At 39.7% G+C, this 27,843-nt stretch overlaps 2 protein-coding genes and 1 pseudogene across 3 annotated transcripts; all 3 read right to left on the bottom strand.

Annotated features, from left to right (window-relative positions):
- Positions 1 to 280: 280 nt before the first annotated feature.
- On the bottom strand, positions 281 to 4,364 carry LOC146330301 (uncharacterized; annotated as a pseudogene). The gene is made up of 3 exons (XR_014769860.1): positions 3,076 to 4,364; positions 741 to 803; positions 281 to 454 (listed from the first exon to the last, which is right to left on the bottom strand). The product of XR_014769860.1 is annotated as an uncharacterized LOC146330301 (transcript).
- Positions 4,365 to 6,098: 1,734 nt separating this feature from the next.
- On the bottom strand, positions 6,099 to 15,506 carry LOC146330300 (uncharacterized). The gene is made up of 4 exons (XM_084715820.1): positions 15,320 to 15,506; positions 12,381 to 12,481; positions 11,286 to 11,358; positions 6,099 to 7,787 (listed from the first exon to the last, which is right to left on the bottom strand). The coding sequence occupies exons 1-4, from the start codon at positions 15,390 to 15,392 to the stop codon at positions 7,273 to 7,275; spliced, it is 762 nt and encodes a 253-aa protein (XP_084571946.1). The 5' UTR covers positions 15,393 to 15,506; the 3' UTR covers positions 6,099 to 7,272.
- Positions 15,507 to 19,822: 4,316 nt separating this feature from the next.
- LOC146330299 (ras-related protein Rab-33B-like) lies at positions 19,823 to 25,824 on the bottom strand. Its single transcript, XM_084715819.1, has 3 exons — positions 25,397 to 25,824; positions 22,465 to 22,643; positions 19,823 to 20,481 (listed from the first exon to the last, which is right to left on the bottom strand). Exons 1-3 carry the CDS (start codon positions 25,613 to 25,615, stop codon positions 20,151 to 20,153), a joined length of 729 nt encoding a protein of 242 aa, XP_084571945.1. The 5' UTR covers positions 25,616 to 25,824; the 3' UTR covers positions 19,823 to 20,150.
- Positions 25,825 to 27,843: the final 2,019 nt, after the last annotated feature.

Here is a 27,843-nt window from a genome sequence, read left to right as displayed (position 1 = left end):
ATTATATCACCTGATATGAGCTCAAACAAAACATACAGGTGCACCCTGACATTAAAAATCTTGGACCAGTTTGTAGATATTGGCGATGTCTATGGAAAGCAGTCTATCACATTACAATGACAAGAAACCACTGCCACTGCCTACTACAACACTGTTAAAGAAACTTTTGATTAATTCAACTGGTCATGAAAAGCTTTACAACAGTGGCACCTAGTGGACAATAATGGGAATCATTTTACAAATGCTAAAAACGGATGGGTCAGAAACAAACATTAAAAAAAAACTCTGATAACATTTCAAAAAGGACACATCAGCTAGTTAAACCTGTGGTTAGCTCTCCTCGTGTTGTCTTCATCAGTCGTCCTGGCTCGGTTGACAGATAAGCGAGTGTTGTGGAAGGCACACTGTCTCTAATGTCATGACTGGGCTGTCACCACCACCGTAGTCTCTGTGGCTGCAACAAATAAACACAACACTGGTTTATATGGCAGAAAAGCATGACTTTACATGTTATACTGCAACATACTTGTCTTTAAATAAGAACATTTTATCATTAATTTGGAAGAATGAACCTGATGTAGAATCTAAATAGAGTGCAAAGAAAAGCAGTAAGTAGTAAGTAGTAGTCACACTGCCCTTCTCATCAACTCTGAGGGTCTAAAATGTGGGTATCTATGCATACCCTGAAGGTGTCCATTCTACTGTCTCTAGTTCTAGTCGTGCTGCTTTTAACCATTTACCTTATTAACTGTACTATTACATCACTGAGCAGCTTTTTACAGTCCAGATAGACATCTTTGGCTCTGTGGATATAGGCAGAAATACATGTGATCAGAGCCAAATACAGGGAAGGTTTTAATGTATTTTTCACATGCAAAGTTGAAAGTGGTAAATCATTCAACCACAGTGTTTTCTTTATTGTACAATGTTCAATAATTCAAATTTATGTGAATTTAGAAATCTAGCAACCCTTTACTCTTTATTTTTGTAGCATTTAAATTTATTTCCTAATCGTCTCATGACTCAAAACGTAGTTTTTTTTTTTTACATTTTTATGTTGTAAACTCAGTCTATATGTTTAATTGGGTTTAATGAGGTGGTCTGCTCAGCGCATCTGCCTGTCATAAACCACTGCTAAAGGATCTGAGAGCTTGATTCACGGGTAAACACAGGTATAACCAATGATACCAATTATGGTTCAGGTCAAACAGAGTCAGGGTGCTATTGTGCATGTTGGCTGACTGGAAAGGCTCTGCTACACTAAATGGAACAGGACCTGACGTGAAAAAGGTCTATTGAAAAGTCATGTTATGTAAGATTCAGGTCTTAGGTTAATGGTAAATGTCAGCTGTCAGGAAACACAGGTGAAAAGTCAGCATAAGAAATTGCCCACCTCCACTCTGATTCTGGAAGAGGGGACCACCAAAACCTTTATTAAAGGTTAATAATTATGTTTGTGTTTTTTTTAGTGTATAATATTTGTAAGCCTTTTATATATTGATTATTGTAAGACATTAATCCATGTCCACCATTACTTTAGTTACAGAAAAGCACAGGTGGAACTAATGATGTTAACAACTGGTCAGTTCCAGTCAAGTGTATCATTAAGCGATGTTGGTGAGCCAGCATGTACAGTACCAGAACCATGACACTGGCCCACATTAATGGAATGAGGTGATGATTGTTATTAGTTGCGCATGTGTTTAACAAATCAGCATATGTGTTGGTACAAACATTTGTAGACTTTCATAACAAGCAGCCATTTTGACATGAAATAGTAGGGTAAAGTACTGTGCAGAACCTTAGTCAACTTTCTCTTTTCCTGTTTATTGCACTTATATGCTATGCAATAGGCTTGTCTATGTAGAAAAGAAAACTGAATTTTGGTTAAAAGCTGGTTAAAACGCCATATAACTATCTATAAATAAAGGAAACAGGAAAGGAGAATGTTGACCAAGGTTCCAAAAGTGGCAGGAGGGGTCAATCATGCATGTTGGCTCACTGGAAAGGCTCTGCTACACTGAATGAAACCAGACCTCACACCCCCGTGTTTACCCTACTATTTCATATCAATATGGCTGCTGTGAAAAAAAGTCTGTTGCACTGCCGTTTTACATCTGCACCTTCCACTGTGCCCACACTACAGTTTGTGATACCAGACTATTTTGTCTTTCAGATCTAAGGACAACCTTTCCTCACCCTAACCTACTTACCTTGTCAATTATTCTTTCAGTATTATCTAACAGGTGGACACACCAGTTGAGACTTTGGGTGTAATTCATCTTTAAGGCTGGGTTGCACCAACAAGAGTTAATATTTAACCCTCAAATCATAGCTTAATCTTACCCCTACCTTTGAATTAAGAAAGAAATTTACACCTCTCTTTAGACCTTAGTTTAGTTTTTGCTTTAAACATAGAGTTAATACATAAAGTTTGCACCAAAACTTAAAACTCCCATTTAAAATGTAATCCAGTATTGACATTAAATTTAAACTTGAGGAGGATTAACTTTAAAAATGGCTTCCTATTTGAGATGGGTTAAGAAAAGTAATAGGCTTAGTGAAGAAGGTTAAGGGACAAACTCAACCTAAATGAGTTTTATAATGCTTTTTTTCTTTCTTTACCCTCCAGCTGATCTGCAACAGTCAGTTGCCCCAACAGCACTCAAATTATTTTTTTTATTAATTTATTTGGGCTAGAAAACATCTCCACACTAATTAAACTATTTGATTTTGGTTTGCATCAATAAACTTGGATTTACTAACTTGGTCTTTGTTGGTGCTACTATGTATTTCTTCAAAAAAAAAAAAAAGAAGAAGAATTAAACACACATATATTGCGGGTCTTTTGCTTTTCTTGCCCGATGTTTATAACTATCTAACTATTATTCAGCACTGGGGACAATGAAAGAGGTCTTGCTTTTAAAAAATAAAACATAAAGTTCTATTATCCCAAACTATTTCCATATACTTTACATTTAACAAAATGAGGAAACAAATGTAGCTATTATGTGGCATTATAGATCATGTAAAGTAGGAATGGGAGTGCAAAAGCTTCATACAATGTGTTCTTACTTTGTCCCTCCACCAGTGACACTGCCTCTTTGGCTTCATGTGTTATATCCACAGCTCCCTCACTGGCCAGCTGCTCTTCCAGAGCAGCAGGTGGTGCCACCTCCTCTGCTGCTGACTGAGCAGAGTGGCAGGAATGGCAGTGCTTGGCCTCATGTGCTGGAGCCTCTGATGTGGATTCTGGCTCTGCAGCTGAAAGAACCTCCAGGTCTGACCCCAAGGAGGCTGCTGCCAGCTGAATCGTGTCCACAACCGCTGCAGCTTCAGCCGTCTCCTCTGCTGAAGGCTCAGCTGTTGCCTCCTCCACTGATGTCTCAGCAGCAGGTGCTTCGTCAGCAGTGACGGCGGTGGCTTCCTCAGCTGGTTTGGCCTCCTCAGCGGGTGTTGCTTCCTCAGCAGGAGCAGCATCTTCAGGTGAGACCTCCGCAGAGGAGACAGACTCCTCTGGAGCAGCTTCAGGGACTGCAGCCTGATCTTCAGACTCGACTTCAGTCACCTCCTCCACTGTCGGGGCTGAAGCTGTCGGTTCCTCGGGAACAGATGCAGCTCCCTCCTCTTTCTCCTCCTCTCCTGCTGCTGCTATAGGAGCAGCTGTCTCCTCCTCAGCAGCTGGAGCATCTGCATCTTCTGCAGCCTCTACAGATTTTAGCTCCTCTTCATTCACCACAACAGCCACCTCTTCAGCCACCTTCTCTGCTGCCTCTTCAGCCACAATCTCTGTGGTTGCTTCCAGGACTTCTGGCTCCCCCACCTCCAGTGTGGAGTCCAAAACTTTCCCATCTTCCTCTATTATCCGGACAGCTTTCACCAGACTCGTCTCACCAACAGAAGCCGCTGCAATTTCAACTGTGGACCCTGCCAAGATCTTCACAGCTGAGAGAAGATCTGGTATTGACTCTGAGGGACAGAGGGAAGACAGGAGATTTGAAATACAGTTTACACATCCCAACAGCTTTAGACATGAGCTTCATGTACAGTAAAACCACTTTAATATCAACTTAAACTATATTTGAAGCCCAATACCATACAACTGTGTTGAATTTTCTGTTGCATCATACTATAGGATGTTTTTATCTTTATAACATCCTCCTACACAGCAACCATAACTGTTTACCTCAGTGCTGAAACAATTTGTCAACTAATTGATTTGTAAAAACAACTAATTAATTAGTTTGTTAATCAAACAAAAATGACAAATTTGTAGTTTGCAGCTCTTCAGATGTACAGATTTGCTGGTGTTTTATACCACTGTTAATTATATCTTTGGGTTTTGGGCTGTTGGTTAGCAAAACAATACACATCTCTTAGGCTCTGAAAATATGTGAACATTGTTTGACATTTTACACACTAAACAGCTGATTAAATGGTCAGAAATAGTAGTCAGCTTATCCAATAATGAAAATAATCTCCAGTGAATTTCCTCATGTGAAATTTGGAAATTATTTTACCTTACTGTGAACACGAGCCATGTGCAGCACTTCAGAAATGCCAAGATAATTTTTGTATACACAGTGGTTCGCTGTGCCACTTTGTGTTAATTTTACTTACCTTGAGTGAGTGTCTACCACTGGATGCTCTACAGTCACCACAGGTTCAGGAAATACTCTACAGGAGACTACCTGCTCAGTTCATGCTCCCTCTGCTGGTGTAACCTTTTTTTTTTTTTTTTTTTTAGAAAAGTGTGAAATACTTGAAAAATCAGTAAACATCCCTGGGTGGCCACCCTCAGTGTCCCATGAGCCTGTGTTTCACCCCATCCTGGAAAGCCACCACAACACCCTAAAACAAGCATTGTAATCTAGGATTAGTCTTAACCTGTCTGAGGCCGCTTTAAACAGCATGTGTAACAAGACTCCAAATAAAAGGATAATACAAATCTGTGCTTTAACAATCAAATCTGATGTAAACTTTTTAAAGAAAAAAGAAAATGCTGCATGCATGTAGAATGTGCAAACCCCCCCCCCCCCCAAAAAAAAAAAAAAAACCTGTTGAGCAGGACATGCTAGTTTCTTACTGAGGGCTACCTGCAGCTCTTTTCTACCTGTTGCACATTTTGGCTATATTTATGCAGATCAATACAAGGGTATAAATATACATAATGCAGTGCAGGTGAACTGTGGCCTGAGGGGGTTGCAGGCCACAGTGTCAGACGGAGAACAGGCCCTTGGATGCGATTCTGATTATCCCCTTGGAAGTACAACTGTGTTCAAAGAACTCAAACTCATCTCTGTCATGTTTTTTTTTAAAAAAAACTAAAAGTCAGTAGCAATGTATGACAAGATTATATGCTTATCTACATAAACTAAAAAATTATTGCCATTTTTTTGCCATAGATGTAATGGTACTATGTTGTATCCAATGTCAAGCCTATTTGATCATATGATGACTGACCACCAGAGTTTATACTTTGTTTTGATAGCTTTTTCTTTGACTCCTCTATTTTCCTAATAGCCTCAGTAACTTATTTAACTGTAAAATCCTACACATAATTTTGGGTGTTTATTCACGCTTTGTAACTAGTTTCTATGCGCACTAGGACCCATCATAACTACCTTATGCCACTGGACCAATATTAGACACATTGGTAGAGTAGGTAGATTGTTTTATGTTGCACAGAAAAAAAAAACATTGCTTATCAATGTGAAAGTGACTATATGCTCAATTGAACAATATCCTAGTGAACACAGTATTGAGGGCAATAGGCCGATGTCACTGTTCACCTTGAAGGCACAGGAGCATGAACAAGGAAGAGGGATTCTGCAGGAAAGGAGCATTTCTACAGGAACTGGGTGTTTCTATACCCACAATACAGTTATTACAATATGTATGTCACAGTCTACAGTCAGAGCATCAAACAGCAGAGAGAATCCCCAAATAAACTCTAGACCACGTTTGGCCCTACACAAATCAGACACCTATTCTGAAAGTGATTTAACAACCTGCAGAAATTGAACACAAAAAAAACAAATGAGTACATTTCAAAAATGCAATATTTAGCAAAGAAAAAAAGAGAAACATTGTCTTACATTAACCAGTGAGGTTTTATTCTTTTAACACATAACTGTATTATTATAATGACATCTTTCTCAAACAGGTGAATGAATTCTCTGGAGTGTTCCCTGAAAGTTTCACATTTAAAGAGTGAAGACACAGCAAAAGTGAGTTTAAAGGGCAATTACAGTATTTTTAAACCTGGGCCCTATTTTTGCTCATATATTTTGCCCCCAGGGATTACATTGCAGTTATGGCTGCCCACTTATGGCAGCCAAATTCAGACATATGTAAAATATGCAATAGGGCCAAGGTTTATGAATTCCAGAATTACCTTTGAACACTAACAAACAGTCTTGTACATGGTAGGTAAAACTGAACCGATGCTGAAACGGGGTCAGTTAGTGTTTGTAGTAGTTGAAAGTGCAAGAAAAAATATGGTTATGTGTAAAAAAAGGGCAAGACCAACATTATCAACTTTGTCTCACTCTGAGAAGAGATGTGCAAAAAAGGATGTCATGAGTCAAGACAAGAGCTGGAGGACAAGCTCACTGGATTTTTGGTCAAACTTGAGACATTGAGACAGTTGACACTGAATGAAGCACGCCGACTCTGTTTGCATAATAATCCTAACCTAAGCAAAGACTCATGGGATATAAGTGAGACTAAGCATTTGCTGAGCAGGAAGACTAAGTGCAAATGATGACAAACTTCAACAATCAATGGGCTGCATTCATTCACTGCGCTGACATTTTTACATAAGTAAAGGAAGAAAACAGGCTTGTCCTGATTTAAGGGCACTCCAGATTATCATTTTACAGAGAACATTAGTTACAAACTTGGCTCTAGCCCTCATATCACCTAGTTCAACACTCGTCTATTAACTGTACAGCAGCCAAACCATGATTTGGATTTGCTCTGGATGTAAGAATTCCTATAGAAAAACAATTTTCCACACTGAATCTAAGTAGACAGCCTAATGCCAAATGTTCAGGTTTGGGATTGAAGGTTGGGGTGAGGTAAGGGAAGGAAGGCACCTGAAAACTGGACCGATGAACCCCTAATTGCTATTCATTAACCAACTCTCCCCCCCCCCTTTAATAAAAATTGGGGTTCATGAGTCCGTTTTTCCTTGGCCCAGGGAGGTGGGACACAGCACAGCTAACTCCCAGCCCTCCTCTCTGGGCGAACTACGGAGGCATCACAGGTCTATGCAGCCACCTCTGCAGCAGGGGCGGCCTCAGCCTCCGGGGCTGCACAGCCAGTCTCTGCCTCAGCGGGGGGAGCAGGAGGGACTTCGTCTACTGCTGCCGTACCAGCGCTCTCTGCTGTGGGGGCCTCTGCTGGCGTCTCCTCTGTGGCGGCGACTTCCGCGGCGACCGGTGCGGCTTCAGGAGCCACCTCTGCAGCTGCAACAGGGGCAGCTTCTTCCACAACTGCTGGCTCAGCTGCAGCCTCAGCGACGACCACCTCGGCAACCACGGCAGGCGCTTCTTCTGGAACGGCCTCTACAACCGGTTCAGCAGCAGTCTCCGCTACTGGCTCTGCAGGAGCAGGCGCAGCCTCAGCAACGACTTCGGTGGCTGGTGCCACCTCCTCCACTGGGGCGGGTTCAGCTGCAGGTGCTGGTGCTTCCGTCTCAGCTGCAGGGGCTGGTGCTTCTGTCTCAGCTGCAGGGGCTGGTGCCTCTGGTGCTGCTACTTCTGGTGCCGCTGCTTCTGGTGCTGTAGATCAAGATGTTGGGAACAAAAAGAATCAATGACCGCAACCTTTGACTCATTTCTCTTCATTAATCAGTGTGCAGCAGGAAAATCCAGTCCAAACTAATTTAAAGAAAACAGCCAGTGCAATGTACCATGGATGCTGGCTGTCAAGACATGCAAATAACCCCTGTAGTTCAATGGGTAATGATTTGGTCACAGCTGCAACACACCTGAAGTTATCAGTTTTGAATTTGGCCCAACACCAGGTAACAGGGTTAAAGGTCAAAAGCTTAGGTCTTTAAAGGTCTAAAAGGTAAAGCAGCATAATATGTGTGAAGTGAAGGATAATCCTTAATCCCAACATGTCATCCTCAGACAGAAATATAACTGCTGACATCAGCGTTCTCAATAACTACAGCAGATCCCATTATCCTTAAAGAATAGACAAAAAGTATATATAACATTCAGAATACTGTAAGTACTGCAGAGTTATTAGTACATACTAATAAAGGAGCACTTTGGAGCTAAAGCAAGTTTTTCTCTTTAGTCAAAGTTTAATGGCTTAAACAAAATCCAGGCTAAAAGCTGTGCAAAAGTACAGCCCCACATATTATCTAATCTTAGTTGAAATGTGCCATGACTGAATATACCTGCAAAATAAAGCCAAACATGGTTTGCTTTTTTTTTTTTTTTTTTAAACATGCAGATAGAAGTGCAGAGAAGACTAAACAAATTACAACGATGCCAACATAACTCTAGGGATGACTGTGCTGATCCACACTGAAGTATCACCACTATTGAATGGATTTCATGAAATTTGCTACACACATTAGAGCCAACTGAAGAGAGTTTGACTAAATACCAGCAAAATTAATGGTGACACTAGATTTAGAGTCAGATGATCAACAAACTTAAAACAAATCAATGACAATCCCATCAGCCTCAGCTCTTCTCTGCACTGTTTAGTGCTAATAAAGAATACTAAAACTAATATGTGACCACAGTTAACATACCTGCTAAATATTAGCATGTTAGCACTGCTATTGTGATGAGGTTAGCAAATAGCTCAAAGTGTTGTCATTATGCTCAACAGTTATGAATATTATATTCAATTTCTGCCATTCTCTGATAAATTCCCATAAATTTTGTGCATGGGACCTTTAAGCAGAAGTAGTGAGTGCTAGGGATTTCAGGAGACACTTGATCAACTTGGTGGTTTAAGGCATAATATGCAATACTGTCCTAATAAAACAATGTACAGACTCAAACATAATCCCTTTCAATCATCCCTTACAACCTACTAGAAATGTGTGGTGGTGTCTGTATCTGCAGAGACATTGCTCTGTGCCTGTATGTCATTTTTTGGTCATCATTTTGCTGTTTGGCATGCTTTACCAACCCAGAACATCTGTATTTGGCATCATGGAAATGAGACACAGCAATAAAGTATCTTTATGGTGCATTTACGAATGAATCTGACAAGTCCTACTTCTACTAATTCTAACTTTCACTAGTTCTTGGTACAGTTGTGAGAAAAACCCCAGGCAATTTTTAAAAAGTTAATCAATTATGGCTGCAATACATGTCCAACCAATGTCTTGTTTGTGAAATGACAATGATAACAGTTAATGAATTTACACATGAACCAAGTCCATGTGTGTTAGGAAAAGATGGATTTACCTAGTTTCCATTGTGGGGTCAACTAAGATTTACCTCATCCTTTGATAAATACAACAGTACAGTACAGCAAATGATATCAGAATGGAAAGTCACAGCATGCTAAATATTACTAACATTAGTAGCAATTGATAGGATTTAATTATTACTGGAAACCGTAGCACTTCACAAGCATTTGGTTTGATACCAGGCTTTAATATGATACTACAGTTCAGAACCTCTCCTAAGAAATATGACATATTTAGCTCTTGCTGCAGTCCTGTGTCAATGTCTGCCTCAACTTTTAATGCTGCCCTTGAGACACAGTAGCTGAATATCTATTTAGGCCCATTATAATTGTCTTTACATCAAATGCCCCTACTGACTGGGCTGCTCGAGAACTAACAATTCAATGCAATGATACACAGTGATGTACACTCAGATTAATGTGTTAGGACAATATGGTTCTTGAGCTCAGTCACTTTGGTCATAATTACTACATGCATCAAGATGTTTCTGACTTCGTTTCCTGGAAATTTTAGTTTGCTTACATAATTTGATCAGTTTAAAGCCAATGCAGTACAGTACAGTACAATGCCCTGTGCTGTAGTGAGCACAGCTTTATGCCCCATTTGTGATGAGAACAACGCTTGCAGGCAGAATGCACACTGAACCAGTGGCAGCCGCTGCTCATCCCAGTTACAGACTAGTTGCTGCTCTGGGCGCAGAGCCATGATGTCTCCGGGCTCAAACTGGCTGAATAGACAAATAATTTGTAGACAGCAATCAAAACAGACAGCCAAGATAAAGCTATTGAGAGTGATCATTCCACCATGTTTGTTATTTGGATTGTGAAGCCAGAAACCAACTCAGAACTACAGCAAACCCCTCTGCTTTCTGTTTCTCAGAGCCATTTTGGTCCAGTTACATTATAGTTTTATATTATTTACAAGACAAATATAACTGCACATCTAGAGCATGACAATCCTTTCAGATTGATAAATTAAAAAATATTACAGAAAAAAAGACTGAATGAACTGTAATCTTGGGGGTGGTGGGGGTGGGGGGTGAAATGCCTCAACCAAGTGCAGAAATATTTGTGTGTCTTAATTTTCGGTCAAGCAGCAGGGCTTTAAGGATGACGATATCTGTACAGATTGAAACAGCTCTACAATAAATTGGATAAGTCATGATGTAGTTTTGTACAAACACTCAACGTCCCCAGAGGATGAACCATTTTAGCTTTATCCCTTCACTTTTATAAACTACCACATCCAGTGAAAAAAAATAGTCCAAGACTTTTGCATACTAACATTTGCTGATTGGCACCAATATTACATTAGTTTATAACCAAATACCAGAAAAACTAAACTAAGTTTCTGAACATGGTAAACATATCTCAACCATGAACCATGTTTGTGCCCTTTGTGTTGTTTAATTTTACTTGCCGAAGTCTACTTTTTGCTCCGAGCTACAGTAAGAGTTGAGCAAGCTTGGTACCTTGGTCAACTTTCTACTTTTCCTGTAAAACTCATGTAAAGGATCATGTTATGTTAGCTAAACTCTAGCTAACTAGCTAGCCAATTTAACCCAACACTAGCTAAGTCGCTAGTTATGATTAATGTAGATTAGCTAGCCAGTATTTTAACTAAAAAAGTGGGACATCGCATATATAAACCTATAATTTTCACTGTAGACATGATTGTTTAATATTTTAATTACTTTTTACAAGATAAGCAACAAAGATGAGATGAAGATTTGTGGTTTCTTGTACTGAAGGCCTGTGCAGGTAATATGGGCTGCTCATACTTGTTTTCAGACCTTGACTGTGTGTTGTGTTTGTTTTGTGTGGCAGCAACTGACCCTTCGCAGCGGAGCCCATGCTGGCGAGCCTGTCCTCATAGCGCTCACTATCTCCATTGACTGTCTTGTAGGCCTGAGAGAAAAGAGGGCAGATATGCACTTATTACATTCCAGCACACGTCAAATGATAACAGTACAAAACAGTAATAGTGTTACAAAATGCCACCTCTCTCTGACATTCTGTCTTACATGAACCAACTCAGCTGATACACTGTACACTTGAGCTTGGCCAAGAGGCTGACAGTCCACAGAAATGACTGTGCCCAGACAATTGCTGTGTGCAGAAAGCACAAAGGCCCCTGTGAGTCTGAGCTGTGGTGATGTCTGCTACACAGAGTCTAGTCTGTCCTCAGACTGCATGTTAACTGGCTCCCTCTTTACACCAGCCAGAAAGCTGCTGCAAAATAGTTATACAAAAGTAAAGACAGTATGCATTGCTTCCCATTTGTTTTTTATTTTAATGATCTCTTTACAAACCATTTAGTTTTTCCATTCTCTTCACTACTAACAAATTGTACTGCAACTTTTTTTTACTGAAACAAATTTAACTCTCAATCTGTATACATTAAAGGCTGGTGGATACTGGATTTCTGCAGCCAATGCAGATATTAGATATGTAATGAGGCAGCACGTTTTACAGTTTAAGAAACTTAGAATAGAGTTAAACTTGAATTACCAACACGGAACTAATGTTAAAATGAAATGATGGAGATGGGACATATGAACATGAGTTGTCATGGTGATGCCCTCTATTTGCTGTGCATCATGTAATTGTTTATGCTCAGTGGGTGAACTTGAGGTGTAATATTGTTTTGCAAAGCTAGATAAGAAAATGCAGTAAAAAGTTTAATCAAAAAAGGAAAGGTATCAAATATGCACAAAATGGTGCATACAAAAATAATCTGCATTATGTTTAACAAACTTTCTGGCATGCTGTTCTTCAGAAGCCAAAAAAGTGTGAAAGTCATTTACTATGAATGTCATTCATTATGTGGAATAATGCTTCACGATGGTCTTTGAGATCACAGCACAACTACAAACAGGGTAATAATGCAGGTCATAGACCACAAAAAAAGTCTCAACTCAGATACTCACATAGACAACAGCAGCAGTGAGGCCTCCTCCACACAGAACAAAGTACGCCATGTTAGAAGAGCCACCAGGAATCCCAAAGGCCATGTGTCGCACTGGAACTGCTGCAGAGACGCAGGACAGCAGAGTTACAGTGTGAGTTTGGACATGTGATTGGAAGCAAACAGGTTTACATTTACTGACATTTATATCATCAGAAATTAGGAATGGATTGTAATTCTGGACAAGGATGAATAATTAATTGCACCCTTGTTCAACTGCTGACTGAACATTTGCTCTCTGTGTAATAAAATCCAGAATGATGAAAATCAGAGAAAAGTATGATACATTTGATAATTTGTGGGTGTTTTTTTTTGTTTTTTTTAAAGTGTCCCATCAGAAGGACAACTTGCCACAAAGACCACTGCATTCTGATAGCGTCAACATGTCTTCATCCCTTAATCCAGTTACACAATATAGCCATGGTCATTTGTAGCAGAGGAGATGGAAAGATTTAGCAGCAGCCAAGCTAAACACCAAACTGTCCCTTAAATTAAATCCCCAGGAAACATGAACACACAAACACTTCCTGCTCCATCATATCAGATCTACATCAACAAACAATCTCAACATGATCTGCTGGGCTTGCATTTATGTAAACTAGCCCCTCAGCACACATCAGGACTTAATTGAGGATGCGTCAAATGCTCCTCAACAAGCTGTGGTTGTTGTGGTGGACAGGTAAGCGCGGCCGTACGTCCTGTGAAAAGATTTGCTGGTGTTTAAAGGATTGCCAGTGGTGCATGCAAAACAGGCCATAAATAAAACCACGCTGCATCCCAAACACTGCCTCAGGATAATCTCTTCCTACTCAGACCTCACACACACACACACACACACACACACACACACACACACACACACACACACACACACACACACACTCTAAAGAGTGTGTACATGCACACACTGACAGTACATATATGTTTAGCATGACTTACACCCTGTGTGTGTGTGTGTATGTGCATGCACATGGTTACTCAGCAGCTGAGTCGGCATCTGAAGCGGTGAAGGAACACAATGTACAGCACTCCTCCCCTTTTTGTCCCTCTAGTGTTTCGTGTGTGTTCAGTGTCCATAACTCATCCTGTGACTTTTACACTGCCCACATGTTTCTATATGAAGAGATGATTGTGCACCTGTTGCGTTCACATGTTTAAGCTTTATAATAACTTTCAACTCATTGTTTAACTGTACAGTGTTACAGTCTACCATATTCTGTGACCCTCATTGAAGGGAAAATTGAAATCCTCAGTGGTACTACAGCAGCCCAGAAAACAGCTCCTCTGCTGCAAAATCTGAGTTCTTCCTGCCTCCAGTGGTGCAGAGAAACTTATCTGCCATCAGATTTGTGTGGAGCAACCGTAAATGCATTATAGAGCCACGGGAGCAATTAGGAGACTGTCAGAGCCTAAACAGCTGATCATGTGACTTAAATGCTACATCAATAAAGTGTTTCCATCTCCTGTTAAGCACATTAACTTTTTTGAAAAAGACAAGCCTCAAGCGATGGAAATGCACATAGACACAGCTTCTGTGTATGAAACCAAAACAGTTGTGGATGCTGAGCCAAGGGGTCACTAAGAGCTGCCTCTTCTAATACCTATGACACAGCAGCAGTATGCAGGGACAAGGCCAAGTACAGGTTATTTATACTGGACAGGTAATCAGTTAATCCCTGCACTGAGGTTCAAGCCTGTAAAAATGGACACACATGTCAGGCAACAGCAGACAAGATGGCTGCTGTGGTAGCAGTGACGTGTGTGTGTGTGTGTGTGTGTAGAGATGTACACTATGCTGGATGAACATGTGCTCTCCTGCTACTGTCTGTCAACTGCCATGTGCTCAAAATGAGGGAGGAGAATATGCAGACATGTAGGACGACCAGGACATGCCTGCTGTGACCCTGTCAAGAACAACTCAGATCTTGCAGAATTTATTACTCTGCACCAAGGGTTTTTTTTTTTGTTTTGTTTTTTTTTTTGTTTTTTTTTTGTAAACAACAGGAAATTAAAGCAGCACTTTGCCCTCTGGTTGAATTCCACATGCTCAGATCCTGGAGAAAGGATGATCAGAGCAGAGACGCATGAAAAACGTCCTAAAAATACAAGGATCAAGTCTAAATCCCATTAAGTTTGCATGCAAACCCTGCAGAGGGAGGTTTAAAGCAAAAATGCGCCACAAAAATAATGTTTTGTGTTGATTCAGGTGTAAAGGGTTGTTGCATATTTCATATTCGACGTTAATTGCATTTTTTAAAATGGTTTTCGCACTCAGGAGAGCTGAAACTCCTGCAGTGCACAGCTGAGCTCCATGTGGTCCAGCTCACATAAAGTGTCCTGGGACAACGTGTAACCATGACAAAGAATCGCTCGGAAAATGTTATTTCTACACAAAAACCGGACTAAACGCTTTAGACTGCAGTTATTTGCATTAAAACCGAGCGCACTTGATGCAACCAGTTTTAAAAGCCGTAAATATAGAGGAGTTTTGGTCGTGAGTGTGTGATGCGCTCTTTCATAACCGAAGTGCGAGAACTGCGTGTTCCCAAAGCAGGACACACCTCCTCCTGACTGAATGACTGCACAATGAAATGTAGCTCTTTATGGGACTTTCACACACTTTAACTAAAATTAAAATAAAGAAAATGAAAAGATTTCAAAGACTGTTTGCTGTAACGTTTGTGGTCATTGAATTTACACGCATAATCACGCTTTGGGACAGTTTTACAATCTAGGAGACACCAAGTCAAAAAACAAACAAAAAAACGCCTAAATTTGTCCATTAATTCGAATCCAGACGTGCTGAAAACGCACGAGGCAGCGGCCTTTACATCACTTTTAAATACTCATTAATTAAATAATAAATACATTAAAAAGTGATTAACTGATAACCTGGCTCACCGCTTCTGGATGTTGGCTGGAAAGCCCTCCGTGCCAGCGGCCCGACTCTCTGCCATGCCCGTCTGCAGAACATCTTGGCTCGGTTGTCAGTAGCAGGTAAACGAGTGTGTGACCGTGAGTTTGCAGCAGGTTAAATAAAGATGACTGAGGAGGAGCACTCAGCTGCAGACGATTGCTGATTGCAAAGAGACACCCACTTTCAAAAAGGATTAGTTGATTGGCGCGCCCCCTACAGGAGAACTGTCACAGTGATGTCAGGCTTTAAAGAGCTAAAGTCTGTATGAAGTCTTTACACATTATCTATGATGCTTTTGTACTTTACTTTAAGAATACTGTTTGGGTTTACAAGTTTTAAGAAAAACTTTCTCTGTGTGATGTCATCGTATTGCCGGACAAGTTTTATATCCATAAAAGTAAGGTGTTAAAAATCAACCCCTCTTCCTGTACCTTTAAAAAGGAAGCACAGTCCTACATCAGAACTTTATGTACCTCAAACAGCAGAAAAGCTATGAAAACTATAATTTTGTGTTCAAAATTTTAGGATGTTATTACAATTTTATTGTATGTCGTTTATTTGTCTGCATCATAATTTGTCTGTAACCCCTGGCATTGTCTCTTTGTTGTGTTTTAATCTTTATTTTTCCTATATATTTTCTTATACTACTGTACTACTTGTGCTACTTGTATACAAGGAAATGTGAAATAATTAATCTTTAAAAAATGAAGTCTGCAAATCTGATTAAAAAACACCCTGAAAGTCACTAAACAAAAAAACAACTTTCTCAAAATAATGATGATTAATTTTTAAACCTGATTAAGTCATGGTTTAACTTTAAATTACATTGCATTGCATCACACTTTCAAATTAGATTACAATTAAGGCAGGTTAAATTTAAACCTCACTCAAATCTCAGTTAAGTTTTTACTTTAAACCTAGATTAAACTTAGTTCTCTTGCACCAAAAGTTTAAACTTTTATTAAAATGTGATTCAGTATTAACTTTAAACTGAGCCTTGAGGATGTTCAGCTTTTGAAATAGCTGCCTATTTGAGATGCATTGAGAAAGTAATTAAGTTTCTTGAAGAAAGTTAAGGACAAACTCTTTTTTATCACTTCAGTTAATAATTTAGCCAACATTTTTTTTTTTGTAAAAGGAGGAGAAATTAGAGCCAAAATGAGGAGTCTAAATAGGTTAACTAACTTTTTTAGCCAGCTAGCAAACAATGTAATGTTTTGTTGAGGAATATAGAGAAATAGTGACATGTCATTATTCTGAGGTAGCCTTCTAACACAAGATTTTTTATAATCACTCACAGGACCTTTTTACCCACATCACACTGGTGAAACTGGTCTTTCACAATTGCATGTTTTGCCGGTGGTCACTTTAGAAAGTATTTGTAAGTAGCATTGTTGTTCTGTTATGAATTTATAGTGATATATTTTTAGAGCTTGTTTTTAGACCTCTCTGGGTCAGATCTAGCAGTTTTTCAGTTACATGTTGTATAATCCAGTTGATGTAGTCCCTCCTAAAAAGAGATGAAACCATGTTGACACTGCTGTGACTGTGGGGAGGATCAGACATCCCTCACGCTGGTTTCAAGTGGATTACAGTCCCATGTGGTTGCATGGAAAGAGACGGTGAACAGTGGTTGCATAACACACTCTGTTCCAGAGCTATTGTGAGCCTGCATCATGTATGGCTCTGAAATGAAAGAGCCAAAGGCAAAACTAGATGGACTAGATGCTGTTCTCTCTTTATGTCTAAACATCAACTTTTAGAAGCTGCACTTGTTAGTTTGAATACAGCTGATCCAAGACCCAGATTGCTTACAAATACAATGCAGTGTCTCTGTCGCCCTCTAGTGGTTAAACAGACAGGAGGCGATTACAACATGTACCAACAGATTACACATGTAGTGTATACAACAGATGCATTTGTGAATGCAGCCATCTGTGACAACCTCTTAACTCTGTTCTTACTGTATTTGGTTAGCACATTCACACTTACTCAAGTAATTCTAAAGTAAGAGTATGTAACATATGCAATATTGCATATATTGAATTCTGCAGACACTGTAGGTTCTACACGCTCTGAAAGAGATTGCAATCTGCAGTCACCTTGCTAGATGTCACTAAATCCTACACACTTGTCATTTAAAGTGAGTTAATCCATGCTGATTTCATGGTAAATCCATTAGTGTTGCACTCCCATAAAGACAAACAATGCCAGATTTTCTCAAAAACCAAAAGTGTCTCTCAGATGCAGGTGGCGCCTGCATCTGCAGAGACCCTCTTATTTTCTCATTATTTGTCCTTGGGATGGTTTTCCAACCCAAAACATCTGTCTTTGACTTCCTGGGAATGAGACTCAGCAATCAACTGGATCCCCTCATTTCCCAAAATGCAACTCCAGTGTGTAGTCAAAAATCCCTCCCTGTCTGGTAAACTTTCCTGTCTTTCAAGTCCACACACTCAGTTTGTAGGCAGAGGTTCTCAATTTGTGTCTCAGCCAAGGACCCCATACAAGATAGAGAATATAACAGGGACCCCCTCATGTCAATCTTCTAGATTAGAGAGAGCTAGTTTCCACCTTTAATGGGTGACATGTTTGTGACACATGCAAAACTAGTGAGAGTTATATTTGTATATTGTATATTTATTAAGTGGTATGAATTGTTACCTTGGAAAATAATCTATGAATTATGAATTTTAGACTTTAAAATTAAAGTATTATGATGAAATATTATAATGAAATATAAAGCCTATTGCAAAAAAGTAATGAATAAATACATTTAAAATGTAAAAAATAATGATCATTTTAATGAATGACAACTTTTCACAAACGTCTTTTTGAAAACCACTGTTGTAAAAACTTAATGCTCAACTGTTGTAATGTCCAAACTGAAAGACATCACTTTGGGTCTTCTTTTCTCAAGCTAAGCAGTGTTCTCTCTGCTATGTCAGTTGATCTTGTTGCATAAAATTGGTGGAATGCCCCTTTAAGCAGGCTGTTGGTAAACAGTCACTAACATTTTATTGTCTATATGTTCTGTTGTTATTTCCCATTTTCCCACTTAATCTACAGTGCATTTTATTTATTGATTTTTTCTTTGGCAAATTAGTAAAATGAACCGCTGCTCCTCCAGTTGTCTTTCCTGAGTCCAGAGAAAGTCATCTACCGTTTGGTTGTTGAATGTTGCATCAGTGTGACATGCATGTGCGCACACACACTCAGCAGCCCGTGCCTCTGTGTGTTACAGGATCTACAGTCATCAAGACCATCGAGCAGAATCATGTGACAACCTCTGAATCATCGATTGGATGCACAATCATAACACGTGATACACTTTCCAGCATCGCCCACACTGCTCATGCACAAGACTGGTGCATGACCGCTGTGATGTTTTGTGAATCTGGGCTCAGTCTTGTGGTGGGAAACCCTCAACAGCCAGGATCAGATTGTACTCTGTCTGAACACCACTGTTTTAAAAGTTACTTGTATACAGAGCAGGATGTAGTGAGTCAGGACTGTCAGTGAGTGAAGAAACTGTCGTCATTTAAATTTTCAAAGATATATAAAGACATTTTAAAAACAACTTTTAATTCATTTGTACATAAAAGAACACTTTTTTCTTCCTTTTTCAAACACAAGTTTTCATCTTGTCTCCCTGCAGTAACACTTACTTTCTCAATGTCAGAAGAGACACTTTTTTTTTTTAATCTTCTTTTCGGTTCCTGTAAAATGCAGGAAGAGGAACTACTTCTGTTGACTCTGCATTCAGGGGTATATACGAACATTTAATCTGTATGAGGAACATATACCTAAAATTACTAAAATGATCAGAAATATATCAAATAACAATCAAATAACAGAAGCTAAAGATGTTCTAACTGGCATTTCAACATGACTTCAAAGCTTTTGAATGTTTTCTTGATTTTAGTGCTGTTCATATAATTATGAAGGCACAGACTTCTGGTTGTGAAACATGAGACAGTCCAGGTGAAAACTGATGCAGTTTATCTGATGCTTTTAGCTCCCCATCAATTTGTTGGGAAGGCAAGATAGCCACAAACGTTTGGTAAGTAAAGCCTGGTGCACTGGAGTATGGAAGCTGAGAACAGCTGCACTTGCAATTATTGTTTTATTTAAGTTAATTATTTTGTTATCTCGACATAACAAAGCTCATTTTCTCATGAAAACCGTTTAATTTATCTTGTTATCCTCCAGGTTACGGTTAGGGTCCAGCCTGTAGCCCTTTGCTGTGTGTCATAGGCTATAGAGCTGCATTGCTAATGTAGTATTTTCAGCCCTCACATGATCCAATAATGTTTAGATGCTGTGAGAAAAAACACAATCGGGTGATTTATGCTTGTTATGCTACAAAAAGTAAAGTGTCTGAGCCTGACCAAACACTATGAGAACAGCCACAGTTAATTCCCAGTGAGACAATCACAATCACTGCACTAAAAGGTCACTTGGATCAGAGCCTCCACCAAATAATGTTCACATTCACAGTATTTTATTTTGCATGTATTGTAAACAGTAAGATCACAAATATACAAAACATTTCCAAATAGGATAGCTCACATTTTTAAGAGTATAAATATTAATGCGAATGACAGCAACTGTATTTTAAATGTAAAAGTTTTGCATTTTTGATCTTTGGTCAAAAATGTACATTGTGCCAACTATGGTCATTCTCTTACTCTCTCTCTCTCTCTCACACACACACACACACACACACAGACACATTCACACACAGTCATGTACTCATAGAGTTAAAAAGTTACAGTCTTCCATCTGTAAAGGCCACCGTTCCCTCTGTCTCTGTCAGCAGCAGATCCACAGGTCTTTCTCTGTTTTTTTCTTGTTCAGGAGTTTAAAGGACCCGCTGTACGTCAGGGCGTTTGCTGCTGAGGGTTTCTTCTGTCTCTTCAGTTTGGCACCAACAGCAGCAACAATGTCCTCCACCTTATTCTGCTGATATGCACCCTCCCTGTCTCCTTGTCGACCGCTCACGCATTTGTTTGGCGGGTTCTTCGCGGACGTCTCAAAACACATCATGCCATGGGCTTTCGCAAAGCTCACCGCCCGCTCCTGGCTCACCTGGCTGTCAGTCCTGCGGGGGTCACGGAGGTCACTCTTGTTCCCCACCAGGAACCTGAGAGGACAACGGGCAGAGGAAAGGGACAAATGAAGGAAAATGACATTAACAGTGCAACATGTAAGAACTAGCCCTCTGTTGAATTTCTGCTCAAAACAAATGGGGGCAGTGTCTCATCAGAGTAACCACTAACTTCTGTAAACTGTAGTTGCCAGTAGCTAGTTAGCAAGGTTAGCACAGTTAGCTGGTTTACTTAGTTTAGTCAGTGTAGTTACTTTACAGTGCTATCACAGGAGCTTTGGACCACCGGGAGGAGGAGGTTATCAGGTCCGTGGTGTGGAGGATCCAGCAGGGAGTGTCGAAGCTGGAATGGGCACCAAAACCCAGCGAGCAGGCAACAGACTTGTGCTGAGGAGTATCCCAGTGGACATGACTGAACGTTAAAGATGTTCTGATACAGTTTTTTTCCTTCTTAATACCGATTGCAATGCCTGAACTTTGGGTATCAGCTGATACAGAGTACAGATCAGATACCAGTGTGTTTAAAAAAAAAAGTTCAATCCAACCAGTGTTTTCCCCAAAACCACAAAGCAGTTCTGTCCAATCCAGCTCACAATCACAAAAGGAAGACAACCCAGGAAGTCCCCTCAGGGTTTTACCAAGAGTTCCCACAAAAACAAACAAAATCAGGAAATAAAGATTGAAAGGACAGCATATTTCAATAACAGAAATTATGTCCAACATATACACTAGGGCCCTGCGATGAACTGGCGACTTGTCCAGGGTGAACCCCACCTCTCGCCCAATGTCAGCTGGGATAGGCTCCAGCAACCAATGACCCTTACGGAATAAGTGGTTACAGAAAATGAATGATGAATGAATATACACTAGGTACTCATAGTACCCAGTCTAGCTAAAAAATCCCCATGAGAAACTCCATCTGGGAAATACACAATCCACCAGATTATTCCTCCAAAGACCTTCTCCTCACCACAAGATGGCCACAATAACGCTGACTTTGCAATGTGATGTGCTAAAGCTGCTAGGAAGCAGTGTCCCATTTCGGGACTAATACATAACAATTCATCAGATCAGGGCATAGACTCACATACTTGCCAATACCCGATTCCACATTTCAGTCAGTACCAGAGGCATTTTCTAATACTGGTATGGGAACATCCCTACTAAACACAGCCTCCAGGAGCTACAGAGGCCAGTTTGGTGACAGGGAATACAGTACCGAGGTGATTTACAGCAGTGCCAACCAGGACTCAGGACCTCTGAGCAGGGCTTCCACTGCGATGCCAGCAGCCAAACCTGGCAAGAAAAACACCCTGGAGTTGTTGGACTGAGGGCAGACTGGATGTTACAGTGACTCTCTCTTGCATCTTGAGGTACAAAGCTACTACGAGTTAATACGAGACAGGACGGGCTGGAGCTCGCTGGTCAGTATGTTAACCTTAATAGATATCTTTGCAACACAATACATAGGCATTTATGATGTGACGTCAAAAATGTTATATTTAAATATATGTATTTGATTTATTTGATTTTATTATAAGGCTATTCTCTTCTAAATCTAATTTGAGCAGCAAATGATGATGATGAAGTGTCATTTTGGAGACTGAAATTGCGCTCGTCTGCGCGTCTGTTAGAAAATTATTTTCAGTCACTTAAATCTTCTTTTTTAAAGCTTCTTCCAACAGTACAGCACAGAAGACAGACCTATAATGGTAGACAGAAATAATATAACTGGAGATCTATGCTACATGTAACGATGTATGGTACTGAAACTGAGGAATTAGAGTGATAAAAAAGAAATTCAGAATGATTTATATATATATTAATGACAATTATCTACTGTTTAATACAAGTTTAAATAAAGGCAATGTTTGAATGTTTTAAATTAAAATTCTTACATATTGTATGCACAAAAAAGTCACATGATCTCAGGATGTTGACTGAACTAGAAATGATCGTTATGATGCAAAACTGTTTTTTCAGTAAGTACCAGTACATACAGAAAGCTGAGGTAGTTACCTGGGTATTTCCTGTCCGAGGGAGTTCTGCCTGCACTCTTCTACCCAAGACACCAGGCCCCTGAAGCTGGCTGGACAGGTCACATCATATATGAAGAGCACAGCGTGCACGTTACGATAGTAGTGCTGTACCATGGACTTTCGGAAACGCTCCTGTCCCGCCGTGTCCCAAAGCTGGAGCTTGTGGCGAGGGGGAGAAACGAGAGGAGAAAGTGAGAGACTGGACGGACATATTGGCCCTTCTCGACAGCTCACGGTGAGGGGAAGGGGGCCGAGACAAATAAGTGAGAAAAGAGGAAATGAATGAGTTGGAAGGCACAGAAAGGAAAAGAAATCATGTGTTGAAAGACCTCAAAAAAGAAAAACATGCACAGAGACATGCCATGAGTCATCACTGAGAGGGAACAAAGAAAAGGAATAAACACGCTTATCTGTTAGGAAGTCTGATCTCTCTACCGGTCTTTGTAATAGTCTGAATAAGATAAATCTAAATGTCAATTCAAATTAACAGTAAACCACATGACCCTCTAAAATAATTGACACACTTGATTGCATGGACACATGCCTCAAAATAATTGATTATCAGATCTGTACTTTGAAAGGACTCGATTGCAGCTTTGTATAAAACACTGTGGACACAGATTTGAAAGAAAAGTCTTCAGATGTTTTTAAGTCATTTTAATTGCCAGCCATCAAAGACTGGAAAAAAAATGAATTTGCTTATGGAGACTTGTGATTGAGTTGGACCTGCCGCCAGGGACGTGAGACTCCACTTGATTGACTTGGGACACGTTTTGGACTGAGATTTGACTTGCTGGATGTGAGACATGGTTGGTTCGAGACTTAAAGGACTTGGGATGTATGTTGATTGACAGGAGACTTGATTAACTCGAGGCTTGTTTTTGTTGATTTCAAGCATGGTTTGGACTTGAGACTTGACTTGCTAGACATGAGACTTGATTGACTGGACTTTATTTTGATTGAGATTTGACTTGGTTAAGTTGAGACTTGTCTTTTGACTGATGTTGACCAATGTTAGATGTAACTTGATCGACTTGAGACATAACTATACACACTATAAAATGATCTGTTACTTTGCACACACACACGCACAAAAAAAAACTTTTTAGAAACCTGATTGCCGACTTTCATTCTGAGCACATCAAATACCAACATTTTGGGTTGGTAAAGCATCTCAAGCACGGAAAAATAACAAGAAAATTCCGAAAATTCAGAGGACAGAATTACTGCAGGTACAGCCACCACCACACACCTCTAGTCGGTCATATGTGACGATTAAAAGGAATTATGATTAGTCTAGACATTGACTTTTTTTTTTGTTTGTTTTTAGAAAAATTGTATATTATGCCTTTAAACTACTCATTCACTCTGAACAACAGACACACAGGATTGTCTGATTTCCTTCTCAATTTAACACTGAAAAAAAAAGCTTGAAACCTCATCTAACCAATTATAAACAATGGCATACAGTGACATTCTCTGTCACCACTGACAGACAGACTTCCTCTGTCATGTGGTTGTTTCAAAACACTCAGGAAACAGCATGAACCAACTTACACCCACAGAGGTTGTTTATAAGTTAGAGCACATTTGCAATGCTTCATATTCTACAAGATCATATGTTCATAGTGTCATAGTATCTGTAAAAAGTCAACTTTCCGTGGTGTCAGAAAAACAGCCCTGTTTTCAGCTTTATGACAATACATTTTCCAGCTGATCCTAGAGACGATTCACCAAATCTGGGGATACATGGCTTTCAGAGGACAAGAAAAGTATGACAAACTGAAATCTGCAAAGTAATTAGTAACCAAAGCTGTCCGACAAATGTAGTGGAGCGAAAAATGTACAATATTTGCATCTGAGATGTAGTGGGGTAAAAGTATAAAGCTGCATGAAATGGAAATACTCAAGTACAAGTACCTCAAATTTGTACTTAAGTACAGTATGAGTAAATTCACTGTAGTTTCATTCCACTACTGCTAAAATCAAACTTCACACTTCAGGATTCACAATCAGATGAAGTTATGAGGATCTTCATGTTAACAGCAAACATGCTACTAATATCAAGCATGTCATCTTCACAGTGATTTACATTCTGCATTAGTTCTGCCAAGACAGGCGGGTCTGCTGATTTTCTGACATGCAGAGAATTTTCTGTCATTCAGTGTGGAACAAATAACTCTGTGGGAACTCTGCAGACCACACTGCAGCGCACGAAACCACTGAAGGAACCTCTGGGAATATTTAAAGTCAACAGAGGAGATAAAATGCAGCATAAATCATGAGAAAGTCAGAAACCTGCAGGAGTCTAAGAGGAATATTATGCAACTAATAATTATTTCCATCATCAATTAATCTGTAGGTCATTTTCTTGATTAATCAATTACTTGTTTGGTCCATAAAATATTGATCAGTGTTTCCCAAAGCCCAAGAATATGTCCTCAAATGTCTTGTTTTGTCCACAACCCAAAGATATTCATTTTACTGTCATAGAGGAATAAAGAAATTATACACATTTGACAAGCTGGGAATCAGAAAATTTGGACATTTTAAAAAATGACTCCATGAAAAAACGATAAGCAAAATAGGCGATTAATTTAATAGTCGATAATCGATTAATGGTTGCAGGTCGGGAATATTCTGACTTCTTTACACATGGAGTCCCTGGTGGTTTTGAAGGACTTTGTTTCGTTTGTCCAGGCTGACATAAACAACCTTACAGACATACAACCTGAAAATGCCAACATCAGTGGATAACTTTATTAGCAGTCAGTTTATTAACATCAGAAAACGAAAGAACAAGTTGGCTCTGTGCGTAAAAACAGCTGTTCGGCGCACGGTCCTGCGTACAATCATTCTGTTCATTTGTCCACTGTTTCTTTTGTTTTAAATGTGAAATCTTCACCAGTTACCTTAATTTTCTCTCCGTCGATGTCCAGCAGTCTCTCGCGGAAGTCCACGCCGATGGTGGCCTCCACTCGCCCGGGGAACTCCCCGGCGCAGAGCCGGTGTGTGAGGCAGGTCTTCCCGACCCCGGAGTCTCCGATCACCAGCACTTTAAAGGTCCGATAACGAGTGAGCAGTGAGGACACGCTGCCCAGAGAGCTGGAAAACTCCAGAGATGACTCCATGTATTTACCTGTCTACTCGATTCACCGGAAAACAAAGCGCAAAACGCGCTCTGCGCAAAACGGTGCTCTCAGGGAAGTTTCCTCCAGACGCAGCTTCACCAGGTCTGAACAGAAACAGAAAAACACACACTGTTGTCTGATACTTTAGTGGAACTTCTCCGCCTAAATGCCCCTTGACGGCGCTGAGTGAGAGCAGGAGAGTGAGTCTCCAGCGTGTCATTGGCAGGATGGTGATGATGGTGTCTGAGGGTGGAGAGTTGATCAAATGACCATCAGGCATCAGCATATGGCCTCTGTTTCTAGGCAGATAAACCCGAAGAGCTCTTCTGAAAATATACATGTGTTACAAATCCTCAAACTCTTTAATTTGACAAAAAAAAAGAGTTTAATTCATGTCAGAAGGCAGAAGAACAGAAAGTTCTACTTATTAGCTGCTGCTGAGATTTTTCACCAACATGTTGAATGAAACTTTGTATGTATGGCACTATTTTTTGTTTCAATCAGTCTCAGTGACTCCATTATTCACTCAGTTGTCCTGTCAGAGGAACAGGCTGCTGCCTCTTACAGGTAAATTTACTTTAAAGCCACGTTTCTGTCTTAAGGACCAGTGTGTAGGATTTAATGGCATCCAGTGTTGAGGTTGTAGATTGCAGCCAACTGAATATCACTTGCCTCACCTTACCCTTCCAAACCTGTAGGAGAAACTGGGAATGGTGAGTGTCTTGATATGAGACTAGGTATTATCTTATGAAAACATACTTATGTCCATTTCTGACATATTCTTCCAATAAATCTACTCATGTCTTAAACATTGGACCAATCCTGCTGTCCCACTAACCCCTTCAGGCTCTGCTCTCCTTTAAGGTGTCATTTCAAATTCATACATTTTATTTAAACTAAGGCTTAACAATTAATTGAAATTGCAACATGGGCAACCACAATTTTGAAATTGCAGGAGGCACAATATTTGTCAAAGGCAAAATGTATTATTTAAACATTACTGTGCTGCAGAGTTGTCATGGCCTACATGTCATATTCTACAGACTTAACAAAACAGTTTGGTACAGATCCACGTACACCATAATCATTTTAATGCATTTTTCAATGAAAATTAGGAAAGTATAAAAATCAGTCAACATTAGTCCAAATAACCAAATAAGTATTTTTCTAAATTGTCCAGCCCTAGTTTAAACCATGTTTGGCTCAACAGCAGCACTGTGTCTTCATTCATGTCATACATTTGTCGTGGTGGTGCTAACCTTGTGACAACATTAGCTAATTATGAAGACTATTGATAATAAAGTCTATGAAAGAGATCATATTTGAGTCTGACAGCAGTTGATGCTCCTCTGTTTGAAAGGACCACAACTTTGTCTCTAGAAAATTTAAAGACATCTAGTTATATGAGGGTCAACATTTTAAGGTAAAGTTGTGGCATTTTACAAACAGTCCACACAAAAGATCACAAAATCAAACATGAGCCAAGGAATGATTATGACTGAGTGCATCCCAGCAGGCAACAACGCTGTAGTAACTTTGTGTTATACTGTATATTGAGTGCCAATATCTTGATACAGCCAGGTACTGTTACCATTAAAAAAAATATTTGAAAGAGTTCCTTCCATCGAGCTCACAAATATATGAACTGCAGGGCAGCAAAGGACACAGTAAAGATCTGTTTTCGCCTGTGAAACAGTTTGTAAAAATCCAAATTTCAAGTGACTCAACAAATCAGAACAGATGTTATTAAACTGTAGGATTCTTGTGTCTTTGACATAAAACATTATAAAAGAAATCCCAGAAACCCAAACTGAACAGGTAACAGAATTAATCTGTTACATAAAGTGTAATAAAAAAAATGATACAACCAAGTTAAGTGCTGTGTGTTCCTCTTTTTTTTGGTTAGAGCATCAAGTTTGCGAAGTTCATCTACAAAGTAATTACTAGCATAATGATGGGAAGATTTCGATCAAATTCAAACTTCAACATCCCACCAATATAACTGTTTTGCATTTGTGGACGAGGTTTAGCAGCACTAAATTACTTGTACTGCAGGTGTCTTAAGAGCAGTGTGGCGAGAAGATCATCCTATTGTATTAATGTACAAGAAAAAATATGAGTAAGAAAAGAAAAAAAAGGAAATCAGCTCTCAGATGGCAGCCGAGTCCCATTCTTCGCTCAGAGGAGGCAGCTCGTTCTTAAAACACACAGATTCAAAGAAGTCAACT

The sequence above is a fragment of the Lutjanus erythropterus genome, chromosome 3 (genome assembly GCF_056507025.1).
Source record: "Lutjanus erythropterus isolate fLutEry1 chromosome 3, fLutEry1.hap2, whole genome shotgun sequence".
Lineage (NCBI taxonomy): Eukaryota > Metazoa > Chordata > Actinopteri > Lutjaniformes > Lutjanidae > Lutjanus > Lutjanus erythropterus.
This window is presented reverse-complemented; position numbering and strand designations above follow the sequence as displayed.